General features: G+C 39.2%; 2 protein-coding genes across 2 annotated transcripts; both read right to left on the bottom strand.

The window, feature by feature from the left end:
* Nucleotides 1-477: 477 nt before the first annotated feature.
* Nucleotides 478-11,921, bottom strand: cops8 (COP9 signalosome subunit 8). Its single transcript, XM_044217363.1, has 7 exons — nucleotides 11,767-11,921; nucleotides 10,954-11,024; nucleotides 10,465-10,513; nucleotides 8,273-8,405; nucleotides 2,191-2,298; nucleotides 1,990-2,052; nucleotides 478-1,114 (listed from the first exon to the last, which is right to left on the bottom strand). The coding sequence occupies exons 1-7, from the start codon at nucleotides 11,836-11,838 to the stop codon at nucleotides 1,035-1,037; spliced, it is 576 nt and encodes a 191-aa protein (XP_044073298.1). The 5' UTR covers nucleotides 11,839-11,921; the 3' UTR covers nucleotides 478-1,034.
* On the bottom strand, nucleotides 4,577-6,705 carry trim63b (tripartite motif containing 63b). The gene has a single exon (XM_044217362.1). It carries the CDS (start codon nucleotides 6,050-6,052, stop codon nucleotides 5,018-5,020), a length of 1,035 nt encoding a protein of 344 aa, XP_044073297.1. The 5' UTR covers nucleotides 6,053-6,705; the 3' UTR covers nucleotides 4,577-5,017.
* Nucleotides 11,922-14,092: the final 2,171 nt, after the last annotated feature.

The raw sequence follows: 14,092 nt of genomic DNA, 5'->3' as shown, positions 1-14,092 counted from the left end.
TCCATATAGCAATTTTAAATCTTCACACTGACAGTAACGTTGCTTTGCATGTTAGTAATGCAACAGACGTCAAGGTTTGTGGACTTAAAGGCTGGTGTTACTGCAACTTTAATTTTCCCAAAGCAATTCATACCATTTGAGGTATACATGTGGACAAACCAAAATAGCTTTCATTCTGATTATTTACTATAATATAAAATCACCAATGGTTAATATTAAGGTCTAATGTGGCTATAACAGCAGCAGCCATATGTTTCCTCACACATAATGTTATTCCCTATGTATATGAATTGTTAATGCCAGGCCACAGAAAAGGGCCAACATATTTTCATGTGAGACAAATGTGACACCGGTAAGCCCCGAAGGCCATATAATAATAATAATTAAATATTCATCATCCTTGATTGAGCCCAGCCTGCTCTGTAAAGACCAACATGAAACGAAACTCTTGAATAAAATAAATAAAAGAACACTAAATTAGAAACAGCAAAATATTTATTCACCAGTCAAAACATAAACTTCAAAACATGAGGGACTGAACTCCACACGGTGATGCATGCATGCCAAGACTTCTATTACCTGACAAAATTAGTTTCAAGGCAACCTGTAAGTGCTAAAACAGAATGGACGTACTGGACATACTAGTTTGTGTTTATACTATTGTGTGGGAAGGTTTGTTAGGTTAGCAATAAAAACATACTGACAGTGATGGGAAACATTACTTGTAATACCTCCTTTGAAATCAGACCCTAATTTATACATCAGGTGGGTTGTAGAGAGCAAGAGAACAAAAAGGGATATAATACAACATTGTGTCTGAAAGATAAGCAGTTTTCAACATATGTATTAACAGGGCATAAATAGGCAGGTCTTGGAGAAGAGCGTGCAGCATTCATGCAAGATGACAGATGTGTTTTTGGTACGTCTTAATCAGGGGAGTGGGACTTGTAGGAAGGAGGAAGAGTCTATCCAAACTTGTATTCTCCCTCTGTACCAAGCAAGGGGAAAAGGGTGGCAGTGGTTGTGGTGGGTTATCAGTTCTCGAGGAAAGCCACGTAGTCAGTGAGTCTGGCCAACTGCTGCTCATTTGGAACCAATGAGACAGGGGGAGGATCTGTTGAGAGAGAGGCGAAAGAGACAGAGGAGAAGTTGAGTCAGAGGGGGATTCCTCACTGTGCCAAGTACTATCGATCTTCTTACATCTCCCCAGTTTTAACTCGGTGGCTAGAGCACGTGGGCTGTTCTAACTCAGACAGACTCTGCAGGCCATAGGTTTCAAGTTAATCACCCTGTGGCCATCTGAGCTCACCACTCCCCCCAACCTGTTTAACAACACTACCTACAGAGTCTCCCCATGTGACTGTGAGACATTCAGCCTGGAGATCATTACAACACTTTACATTTATCTCAACCAGAATGATTTCCTGTGTGAGATCCACTCTACAACCAAAATTACCAAGCACTATTAAGTCCCAGAACGCTGTGGAGGGGGAAAAAGCCGACATGCGAGGATTAATGGTGAGTGGGTTAGCGTTTTGTGCTGGACATGTGCGCAGCAGATGTCCAATGATTACAGAGAGGAGGATAGACCGCAACCTCCTTCTTGACTGTTTGCATAAATCAGTAGGTTTCTTTTACAAGATGGATCAATCCATGGCTCTTTGGACTTGAGGACATGTGATGATGTGATAAAAATTTTGACAAAATAAGTGAGTGCAGGAGTAGATAAGATAGGGAATGGATGAGGGAAATTTTGGAAATATGGACATCAGACAAGGGAGATTTAGCAAAAGGAAAATGTCATGCGTCTTTCATTGGGATTAGAATGTCTCCTAAATCCCTGCTCATTTTTTTTTACATATGCCTAATGAAATCTAGAGCAGCAGGAAGGTGGGTGCAGGATTACTCATGAAGAGAAAACCATTTGGGCAACAAAACAGTCGGCTAATGATACATGGTACAAATTAAAAGGGCAATACTGCCACCTACCTGGCTTTTTGGGCATCACCATCCTAGTAGTGGGGTCTGCCTGCCAGCCCTGGCTCACCACACCTTTGGACAAAGACAGAGGTGGGAAAAAGAAGAAAATACCCCAATCAGTGAAAACTCTTATCTTTTGAATTATTTATACACAATTAACAGTGATGATATAACATTTCCTATAAAGAGGGTGTGTAAATTCAATCTTACCCTTTACTGCCTCTTCCACAGAGTATCCCACAAAGGCAGCAAAATCTTCTGCTGTGATGGAAGTGTATGCCTGTGCCACTAGACTGTACGCCCTTTGCCGTGTGCTCTCTGTGAAGGGTGCATTAACCACAGAGACATTAATATCAGACAGGTATATATGAGTATAGGAGTGCATATGTGCTAAAACTGTGCTGTGGTTCTATTTAAAGTGCATACAGTACATGGGCAACAGCAACTTACTGTGAGCCTGCAGACACAAGAACAGTATGTTACGTCATTTTAACATTGTATTTAAGAGTCATGTTTCTTGTAAACAAAGCTGCTAATTAGCAACAGCATTGGAGGTTCTACACTGAATAACAATTAATCAAGAGTGACAAGTAGGGTTTTAAAGCCATGGGCTGTTTAAAACAAACGAACAAACAAAAAAAAACAGTATTGTGCTATGATCATTAGCAGTCAGGTGAGTATGTTCTGGTAAAATGTCTAGTGATGCTTGGAGGTGTGCATTTTTTATTTCAGGTTTTTCCTGCTCTTGCCAATTTTCCGTCTTACAGTTTGGTTATGGCAATTTGGTGTGTTTGAGTTTATGAAATCGCTTCCTCTCACCACTCCATCTCCTCCTCGCATTACAAAATCTGAACTGAAATCAATAAGTCTCAAATGCTTGCATGCTCTCAAATGAAAAGAACAAGCTCTTGAATTAAGATAGGAAAATGATCCCATACTCCTCACCCCAAACAAACACACGATCACAAACAACTTAACAACTGACAGGAGTTGGTCTGAAGCTATTCTGAACAAAAAACTTTGGGTTGGCTGCGTTCAATTGCCTTAAACATCTGGGTTTGGTTTAAATCAAATGGTGTATTTTGTTGTTAGAGAACCTTTGATTTGATCGTGATGAACTTATGCGCTAAAAGAAATAAGAAATTAAGATTTTCCATAATCAAGAATACTTAATAGCTCATGTTAAATGAAGCATGCTTAAAATGAATCATCAACGTTATATGCTGTGTAGTGTTTACACTACAAACCACTCAAGTCACAGCAGACACTGGCTTAGGCTTCCAAAATGTTAAAGCTGTCCTATTTATCTAGCTTGACTTGACATGGTGCTGTAGTTTGTGGAGATAACAAAGAGACAGCGTGGAACAACATACACCAGCACGTATTTGCTGCTGCTCCTGCAGCAGCTATCACATAAATGCCTCAGGGTTGTGGCCTTTTGTGTTTTATAGCCTAGCAACAATTTATATGTACCAACATTCAGCCCCGAGTCTGTTGCAGCAGCTAGCAGCAGTAACAATAACAAGCGGGATGAGAAAAGACAGCTGTGAGGGGAAGGCCGGAGATTTGTCAAGAGCGCTTTCTCATTCTGCTGTCCAAAGGGCTTCCTGTTCACTCTGTTATTGTACTTGTCTAAAAAAAACCCTGAAAATAAAAAAAAGAAACTGGAAAAACTGAAAATATTAACTTGGAAAACTGTCAAGGCAGTGTTTATGTATAAATTGTGTTTGAAGGTACTTCATTATTTTGTGATGGTTTTAATCAAAGTTATGGTAGTAGAGTAATATCTAGCCCTTATTCAGACACTATGATGATTAAAGCAGACTTTCTTAATGGCATGGTTACAGACAAATGTGGATGAAATACTACTGTTTTGTCATTGTGGTGTCTCACTATTGATGAATGACTTCAAAGGAAACTGAGTTGTTTTCCCCTCTCTAGTCCGTATGAAACTCCAATCTGTTAAGTGAACCATATTTCACACTTCATAAAACTGCTTCTTGTGTTGGAACAACTTTCTTGCACTTGACTGGGTGCATATTAGAAAAGACATGAGGACTCAGCAAACCAACACAGCAAAGCAGGTCATCTCAAGGGGCTTTTTGTAACCCAGTCCCCAGGCAGACATGTATTTTTACCATGGCCTGTTGACTGTTAGGAGATGACTTGTGTGGCAACTGGACCAGCCGTTCTTAGTATGCCCTTCTGACACTCCGGAGTTGGGTTGGAGCTGCTGAGCAAGACGTCCATGAGTGGGAGGATGGGAGTTTTATGGAGGAGAAACAGGACCTGGCCTGTCCTTCCCTGACAGTCTATTCTGAGGCTGCTATCATTTCTCACCCTCTCACCTCGTAAAAATAGCCCCCACTCTTCACCGGCAAAGGCAAAGCAGACAGGACATGGCAAGGGCTTTTATTTTTAAATTCAGCCTATTGCCAAGTCAGAGCAGCGACACACTGGGGAATATTGTGATGGAAATACTCCAAGGAAGATGTATAGGCCCAAAATAATACTGGGTCTTCATATGTTTTCTTCATTTGTATACTCCCTTAACTTAAACATCATGGTTTCGTTTAGCAATAAAGCAAATAGATGCTTAACTTCATGCAGCTTTATTCCACGTTCCATTAAAGACAGATTCGGTGATTACAGGCAGTACAGCTGATCACCAATTCAACACAGTTAGACAAAGTGAGAAAAACACAAATAACTACTTCCATAACCTACATATGAGGAAAAATTATGTGTAATCAATCTTCAGATATTCTATATTTACATTTATCTAGACCTATTTTTCCATTTAACTGGCTTAGAAGTACAAAAGTATAAAAAGAAGTTAAGAAAAGGTACGAATACGACATTGAAATTAAATATTGCACTGAAAGTAAGGGCAAGCCATTTTAGCCCACATCCACCGTAACCTGATATTTCTTTCACCATCAAATGCAGTGTCCCTGCCATAAACACTTGTGTCAAAAAATTTTCAACAGCACAAATTACAGTATTTCCTACAAGTCCATAACCACTTCAATTGTCATTATTCTTCCTCCTCCTCTGCATCCTCAAATTCATCATCATCAACCACTCCAAAGTCCATTTTTGCCAGGACTGCTTCAACGTTCTCTGTTGACAAAGTGAAGTGGTCCATCTTCTCGAAGCCGGGCTCTGGCCTATCGTCCCCCAGTGAGCATTTAGCTGCATCTTTGGTCTGCATGATGAGGCCCTTGGAGGCCACCAGAAACTCAGCAGCACCACCCTGCTCCAATGCCCTCACAGCCGTATCTGTGAGTTCTGAACTGGCCTGCAGTCGTTCACCATAACGTTGAGCCAGTGCCCGCAGAGCTGCCACCTTTTCATCTTGCTCTTTACCAATCTGCTCCAGTAGAATGGTCTTGCGCTCTTCCAGGACAGCATATAACAGGTCAAAGCGTTCAGCTAGCCCTTGCTTAGCATGCTGAGCATTCTCTTGCACAGCACGGCAGGCATCTTCCATCTGGTTGAGCAGGGCCTGCAGGCGCCCATTGCTGGCCACCAGGGTATCGATAGCATTACTCAGTTCACCCTTCTGGGCCTGGTAAACACTTGCTAAAGGTGCCACCTCACAGTCCTTATGCTGGCCAAAGACTTTGCACATAGAGCAGGTGGGTACCTGGCAGGTCACGCAATAGATGTTGATTTTCTCATCCTCGTGTTCTTGGCACATCGGTTCTTTGGATTCTTTAGGCTTCAGGGTGGTTTCTGTGCCTCCACTGCTGCTACCTTCTTGCTGCTGCTTATAGATGTCAATAATATTTTCTACCAAGAGGTTGCGCTGGAGCCCATGCACACCATGGCGGTCAAGCACAACCTCAAATCGGCAGGTAGGACAGCGAAAGACGCCACCAGAAAAGCGGTATGGGTTGCGTGAGTCGTAGAGGTCGCTGGCACAACTACGGCACAAGTTGTGCTGGCAGGGCAGGATGACCACAGGTTTGGTGAACATGTCCAGGCAGATGGGGCAGCTCAGCTGCTTCTCCAGGCTATCCATGGGGCTCGGGGGCCGAACCATGGATCCTGTCCTCTGAACGTCCATAATGGAAAAGCTTCAGCCTACAGCTAGACCGGCAAGTTTCCTAATTTTCACAAGAGAAAACTAAGAGCTTCACTCTCTTTCTGTTGGTTTCAAAATGTAACTAAAATAAAAAGGCAGACTCTACGAACTTATCCTTAGTGTGTGCTGTCACTTGTGAAATGCCGATATCTATTCTGGCTGAGAGCTAGCAGCTCTGTCCTTTATACCAGCCCCTCACAGCTGATGACATCTGATCCTTTCCACCATCCAGAGCACACATTCCTGCCTGCTTGCTGCCTTGGGATCTTTTCACAGAAATGACCCCCCTCCTACCCAGTGCTGCATGTGTCACATGTCCCAGTGGGCACTGTGTCCCCTCTAACACTGACAGAAGTGGTGGACTAAGCAGAGACAACCAGGTTCCATGTGACTGGCTCAGAGGAGCTCCACCTGAGAGAGGGAGCTCAATCTAAATGGTAAACAAGTCAATGTCAACATCCTGTGGCTCAGTTGTTTTGACCATTTTATCTCCTTTGATTTGTTGTCATTTACTTAGTTTGCTATTTATATAATCTGTTTTGTTTACTACAGAAAATACTGTAACTTTATCATTGAGAATTTTCTTCATATACTTTTGACATTAGTTATAATGTTAATGTTATAATAATTACATTTAAATCAGCCAATGGCAATAATTGACAGAAAATTGGCAGCTTTTATGATTAATTCTGCTTGATTAAATAAATGATTACATAAAGTTTATGTCTCTTTCTCTCTCTCTCTCTTTTTTTTTTTAGAAAGAATACCAACCATTTGCTTATAAATGCTTTTCAAATATGAAGATTTACTTCTTTATAAATGTATGTTGGGGTTTTCACCTGTCTTTCAGACAAATTGAAAGACTAAGACATCACTTGGGCTCTAGTAATTTGTGATGCCCACTTGGTGATATTTTTCTAATTTTAGAGCCTAATGTTTACGGCATATAAGCTGCTGGGACTTGACAGTTGCTTGTGATGCAGTGGTTATTTAGATATACTGCAAAATGTTATTTTTGCACAAACACTGGCAAGAAGATAGTCCTAACTTAGTCAATAAAAAGTGTATATACAACTACCAATTCACTTTCTAATACGAACTTTATATACCCATAAAGAAATGATCTATATAATAAAGAAATTATGCCTTATTTAAAACTGCTTTATTAAAAATGTTTTTAAAACAGTAAAAGGTGTGCATTTAGATTCAAACACTGATTTTCCCACAGACACCAAGAAATTCTAATCAATGGTTGCCCAAGTGTCTTATGACATACTGTATGTCACCATCCATGGTAAATCAACACAAAGTACCGTAAACATGAGGGAGAAGCTATTCTTAAACTGTTGCACAAGAGAACCATCACATGATGCCAATGCCCCAACAATTGTGAGCATGAGGGCAATAATCTCATATGAAGATAGATGTTTCTCAAAATGATGTATTTGATGTAAGATCAAGACAACAGAAATATTTAGATATTCAGTTAAATTATGAGAGCATATCAGTGGAAGTATTACTGCTGACTGATAAATCGCATTTTCGTCGCGATATGAAAATGCGCAATAAACACGTTGCAAGAGACTGCCCGAGACACGACGAGTAAGAAAAATCGTTTAAACGAGCCCCACAGCTACAGACCGTAGTCTTGGTCTGGGCTGAGGTCCTGAGTATTTCTGATATCTTATCAGAATCAGAAATACTTTATGGATCCCCGAAGGGAAAATCTTTTGCTACAGCAGCTCACTATCAGGTCAGTGCACACAGGAACAGAAGTACTAAGCAAAAAAAAGTGTAGCTTATTTATAATGAGATGGAGGATATTGCACAGCAGTAATAGAGGTATGAATAAATATCAATATCATCTTCAATCATATTTTATTTAGAATACTGTGTTGTAACTACCTGAACTAGCCTTCATGAAGCTGATATGTGACACTGCTGGAGATTAAAAAGTGTTATAAACAGTCAAACACTGTCTCTTAATTTTCCAACATGTTATTTGGGTTGCATCATAGCCAAAAGTGTGTTCAGCTGGTGCCCCCTGCTGATCGTAATTCTACATCATGCAGAGGAAATGTAAATATTTAATTCACTAAAATGAGAGAGCCAAATGTGTAAAACATAAAAATATAATTTGGAATTGTTTTCATAATATAAAAAGCTGTGAAAGGTCAGATAAGACATGATTGCTGTTGTTACCTCGCAGGGCCTCCATGACCGGAAGGATATTCTCTGACCATTGGTAAGCTGCGATGGCTGTGTAGATTCCTGGAAAGTCTCGCTGCCAAATGCGTTGGCCAACGGCCCAAATAGCTGTTAATTCAGGGTTTGCCTGTATACAACAAGTAGATAAGCATTTCAAAATCTTTCAGCATTCGTCACTTGGCAAGGCAATGGTTTTCATGCTACTGTAAAGAGCAGTCACACCCAAATACTTGATATTGAATCACAGTGGTTACATTTTTTTAACTGTACTGTCCATTTTAAAATGCCCTCAGCTGAGCATCTGACAAGGACTTATGATCTGACTGGCAATAACATTATTCCATTTCTTATTGTACAGTTGACAGTCACAAGCAAAACCAAAGAGCTCTGGTTGCCTCAGCAGGCATGGACTGTTGTCCTGTGGGACAGAACACAGTGATGTGAAATTTTCCCAGTTATAAATTGCCAGTAGGGGTGGGAGATACAGCCAAAATCTTCTATCACAGTATATGTAATTTTATATCACAGTAACGGTATATATCACGATACAGTAATTGTTCTGTACATTCAATTAAGAAATGTTTTTAAATAACCATACCGTACTTCATCACATTCGATTATTTTCTTCTTTTATTTGGAACTTCCATACAAACAAAAACAACTCCTCCTGCTCTTAGAGGTGCATTACTGCCACCAACTGCTGCTCTCATGTGAGAACATGGTAAGCAGTCCTGCTGCCCAAATCACATCACCTTGCGAGGCAGCTGGATTTGTGAGATCACACGAGAATCGCGATATCACGTGAGAATCCAGCCCTGATTTGCTACAAAGCCTGTCCCGAATATATAGCAGAAACAATAAGGGACGGTGGAAACAGTATTGCCAAATCTCTACCGGTGGACACATTTCTACCGTCACACGGTTTACTGTCATATCGTCCAACCCTAATTTCCAGTGTTTATGCAATCAGACATCAATTGCATGTGTTACTAATAACGTGTTATTATTTAACATAGGGTTGACATATGTTTCTATAATGGGCAGAGTTGGTCATGGAGGTGTGTGCATTAAATTAAGCAATATTACATGAGAGGGTGTGCTTTAACGACATCACTGAATTTCCCATAAATTTGTTAAAGCACACCCTCAAGTGAAATATTGCGATTATACAACAGTTACCAAAACAATACAAAACATATAATCAAAATGTATTCACATTGTGGGGCAATTCGCTCTCAAAATAATAATAATAATAATTATTGCTAGTGTTATTTCCGTTTCCCTGCAAACACATGGGATTTGACTAATAACTGGAAAGCAATCAGGCACGTCAGTAGAATCCTATGTGATGAAGCCTAGTTTACTACTCCGACCCTTAGTAACAACCAAGCAACAGAGACGACTTCTAGTCCCTGTTGAGTCAGCCAGGAAACTCGAGCTAATGCTTTCTATAGATCGTGGGGCTTCCCAAATAATAAATACCAAGTATTAAGAATATCAAGTCTGAACAGTTTCCATGTGATCCAAACATTTCCATAACTCCAGAGTGTTGTAAAGTTCAAAAGTCAAAATTTATTGAAAAAAGATAGATGTAATAATTTCCAAAATTCACAACGTTTTTATTCTAGAAATATTCTGCTTCAATCCATGTATGTTGGCGTTTAACCTTTAAAAAACATTTTCTCTGCGGTCACAAAACTGTTTGCTCTCCAGCTGCAAACAAGGGAGACACGCACTTAGCGGAGTAATATTTTTAGTGATGAGCACAGTGTGCTGTCATGCTGATTTGAGCCCGTTCTAAATGTCTAGTTGACTAATCTGATTGCTTGGTCGGATATACTTGTTGTATAACATGCATTAAAGTGTTAAATATGGTGTGTTCAACTTGATTAATAGACTTTAGCTGATGTCAGACATCCATCTTTGTTTGCTTTTTAGCCTCTTCTTTATTATTTACTGTCAAGTCAGGTATATCGGAGTAAAAAAAAAAAAGAAAAAAAAAGGACAAGGTTTAGAGCTGCAATTACCATTGGATGTTGATGTGAAAGGTATTTACAAGTTGGAAATTGGTAAATATGGTAATTACCATATAAAGCAGCACAAGCTAGACAATCACATGTATCATATTGAAATGGATTTCAGTAGTACTTCCTTAGCAGTGTCCACATATGTTTTAACATGCTTACCGATTTTATTGCTTGGGGAGTCCGTTTCCAGAGATACCTGGCATTATTCCTGTTGGACCCACATCACCAAGTTAGACAACACACAGAATAAAGTTGCAGGTGCAGGCAGCAATAGAACACAGAGTTAGCAGTGAAATAACTGAACAGACTTCAGGTAACTACTGTAGTGTGCTACACACACACATATTCATTACCAAACCAAATGTATTTCGCTGTCATAGTGCATGTGTTTTATGCACTATGATATGGGCTACAAAAAGTCATAGCATGGAAAGCTGAAGAGAAAAAAGCTCATCCCAAGTATTTGCCATGTTATTTTGAAATTAAGGATGCTTTGTATTTCTTTGCTTCGAATATAAGGACTGCTGAAGTAAAAAGAATATGCGTGGTATCCATGAAGCAAAAATGTGAAAGTTGTAAATGAGTCCATGTAGAGAAAGTGAGAGAAAACCCTGTCAGCTACTGAAGACAGACACAGAGTTGACTTACATGTCATTATGAAGTAAATAGAGCGCAAGCAGCTGAGCGTAGACTTGAGGTGTTGCAATGCCCCCTGGAGCCTGTTAGAAACAGATGCAGGTGTGATATTAAAGCTTGAAGCTAAAATTAAGCAGAAAACCAAGCTATTGTGACTTCCCTAAACAATCCATGTTGTATATCTTAAAGATAATTCGCTAATAGACATTAGCTACAGACTGTACTACCGACAGCCAGAACTAGCCGTCCAGTCAGTTATGTTATTATTTCCCTTAGCTTCTGCAAACGTTATAGCACTGGTCCCTTACCTTACAATATTTCTATATTTATGAAGATACATGGTCAGTCCTAAGGTTACCCGAAACCACACAGTAAACATGGCAATAGCATTTACGTGAGAGTGTAAAAAAAACAATACTGTAGTATTAGCTGTAACTTAGCTATGTTTACCAACATAACGAAGCGGTATGTGTCTATCAAAGTTAGCTAAGTAGCTTACGTTACCTACTAGTAGTAGAAGTAAAAGCAGAGTAACGCTAAACCTGCCACTTCCGTTTAAACGAGGACACATTTTGTTGGCATTATTAGCACTGGTTCATTTACGAGCTACCTCTTAGCACAAGTTAATTTAATAGTGCTTGAAGGTAAAATTTGTGCTAGAGTAGTGAAAACAGCCTAGCTTATTAGCCATAACGTTAGCCTAAACTGGTCATGAGCTATCTAACTGTCAGAAACACTACTACCGAGCCTTCAAAGACAGAAAGCCTATGAGACAACATTTATTGTTGGCACAAAAAATAATGAATTTCGCGATTCAGTACTTACCTCGAGCTCTTGAGCTTCACACTGCTCTAATAATTTATCAAAATTTTCCTCCATAATCACAGCAGTAGGCATGATGATGCCTAGCTGTTACACCGGAAACTTCTTCTTCTGTATAATTGCAGTAGATTAGCAGAACGTGAGGGGTGTTGCTGCCCTCAACTGGATGAGGCATAAACGACATAATCTATGTTGACAGTACCTCTGACATTTTAAATCAAAGCTACAATCCAAGAGTCAATTATACCACAGTGCAATTCAATACAATAACATTCCAATAACATTCCATGGAAATTAAAAGAAACAAATTAAGCAGACATGGATGTCCACCAAATCAACCTTAAAAAAAAGAAGAAAACAGATAGAAAATTCCTCCAGGAAAAGTGATTTCTTTTTTGAAAAAGTTAAGAAAGTAAAGTCTGAATTCATATTAATATCGTATTGTATTTTGTTCTTGTTCATGTGATGTCCAAGTTTATTTACTAAACAATGCCTAACATAAACATATTAGAATGAATGGCATGTGTACTACCCATTGACCTGTCTACAAGTTAGTTGAAGTTTTGTTTTATTTTACAGATACTGCCTCTCTATTCTTGATTCAGTTATCTCACTAACTGTATTATAAACAGTGAGAATCATCCTCTTAAAGGAGCAGTGTGTAAGATCTAGTGGCATCTAGTGGTGAAATTGCAGATTGAAATGCAGAATTGGAGATTGAAAATCACCACAACTGGATCCTAAATTGGTGGTAGTGTTACCACCATTGCCCTGCATCAGGTGCAAATGTGATGCTACAAAAAAATAAAACATATTATAATATTGTGAAGGTAAGATGTAAATGAATCTGCTAATCTGAGGGCAAGATGTGATACTGTGTGAAAAATACCCAGGACCACTGTTAACCCAGGGATTAAATGGGATTCCAATAAAACATAATAAACAGTTCAAACTGGGCTACACGTTCAAGTGTAAAAAACCCTAAAGTTTCTGTAAGTCATTCTTGGTAGAGTTCAACCAGCTGTCATGTTGTGGTCCAGTCACGGATAAACCTGCTAATTTAGATTTATTCTTTATTCGTCATTTCTACCCAGGGATTTAGAGAAAGTTTCCTTTAGCTTAAAAATAAATTGCAATAGCATTTGTGAAAGAATTCAGTCTGGTCTCGGCGAACTCCACAGTGCTGAGAAGGACTGCCTTCCTCCTTAAAGTCACTAATGATCCTCTGCTGCCAGGGGTTTCTGTATTTGAATCCTTTTTGATCTCTCCATTTTCTTTGATGCTGTTGACTACATACATCTTTTCCTCCACTTCAAAAAATGGCTTGGCAGCACAGACTGATTTTTTTTTAGTTGTTGTTATGGACAAATCATCTTTCTTGCTGTCCCCAAGCTTTAGGTCCTCACTGCCATTAAGGGAGAGATTTCTCTAAATTTCGTTCATTTTAATGACAGTAAATGTGGGAGTTTTTTTTTAGCTTTTCAAAACTTCGTGGTTTGCTAAAGTCTCACTTCAAACATCTCTTCTAAATAATGTTACACCTTCTTTTTAAAGACTTGCTCCATCCATTGCTTGCTCCATTGTTTGTTTTTATCTTTTGTGAAAATATTGAATACAGTCAGTCATTTTTAAGCTTCACAATCTAGTTTTAATCTCCAAGGGCAACAGCAAAAAGATGTTGCAGTAATTCCAGTGGTGGAATGTAACTAAGTGCATTTACTCAAGTACTGTACTTTAGTACAAATTCGAGGTACTTGTACTTTACTTGAGTATTTCCATTTTATGCAACTTTATACTTCTACTCTCCTACATCTCAGAGGGAAATACTGTACTTGTTACTGCACTGCATTTGTCTGACAGCTTTAGTTACTTTTCAGATTATATTTTTTCACACCCTTCCTCTCCAGTGAAAACCATGTATTTCCTAATTTGGCGAATGTTTCTGATAAACTGAGGGATCAGCTGGAAAACGCATCGTCACAAAGCTGAAAACAGGCTGTTTTTCTCATGAAAAGTGGACTTTTTAGAGATAAGTGGTTCTCACAGGACAGCGATGCTACAAACATATGATGATTTTATAGACCATAATGCATTGCTGCAGATTAAACTACCCAACAGCATATAAAGTAGTTAAAATGAGCTCAACCTTAAACACTGACAGGGAGCACTACTGCACAGTGACGACTTTAATAATACTTTAATAACTTTTACTGGTAGTGGAGCATTTTCACTGTGTTGTATTAGTACTTTTACTAAAGTACAGATCTGAATACGTCTTCCACCACTGAATAATTCCCCACAGGGAATAACATTAGAAAATATGCAAGCT

Source organism: Siniperca chuatsi, linkage group LG12 (assembly GCF_020085105.1).
Source record: "Siniperca chuatsi isolate FFG_IHB_CAS linkage group LG12, ASM2008510v1, whole genome shotgun sequence".
Classification (NCBI taxonomy): Eukaryota; Metazoa; Chordata; class Actinopteri; order Centrarchiformes; family Sinipercidae; genus Siniperca; species Siniperca chuatsi.
The sequence above is the reverse complement of the archived record's forward strand: the minus strand, read 5'-3'. Positions and strand labels throughout refer to the sequence as shown.

Excerpts from the sequence above, each read along its gene's own strand:
- trim63b (XM_044217362.1), bottom strand. The coding sequence starts at position 6,052 with ATGGACGTTCAGAGGACAGGATCCATGGTTCGGCCCCCGAGCCCCATG.
- cops8 (XM_044217363.1), bottom strand. The coding sequence starts at position 11,838 with ATGCCTACTGCTGTGATTATGGAGGAAAATTTTGATAAATTATTAGAG. Across the intron at positions 2,053-2,190 it reads TGTGGAAGAGGCAGTAAAGG|GTGTGGTGAGCCAGGGCTGG; the intron begins GTAAGATTGAAT and ends CTTTGTCCAAAG. Across the intron at positions 1,115-1,989 it reads GGTGATGCCCAAAAAGCCAG|ATCCTCCCCCTGTCTCATTG; the intron begins GTAGGTGGCAGT and ends CTCTCTCAACAG.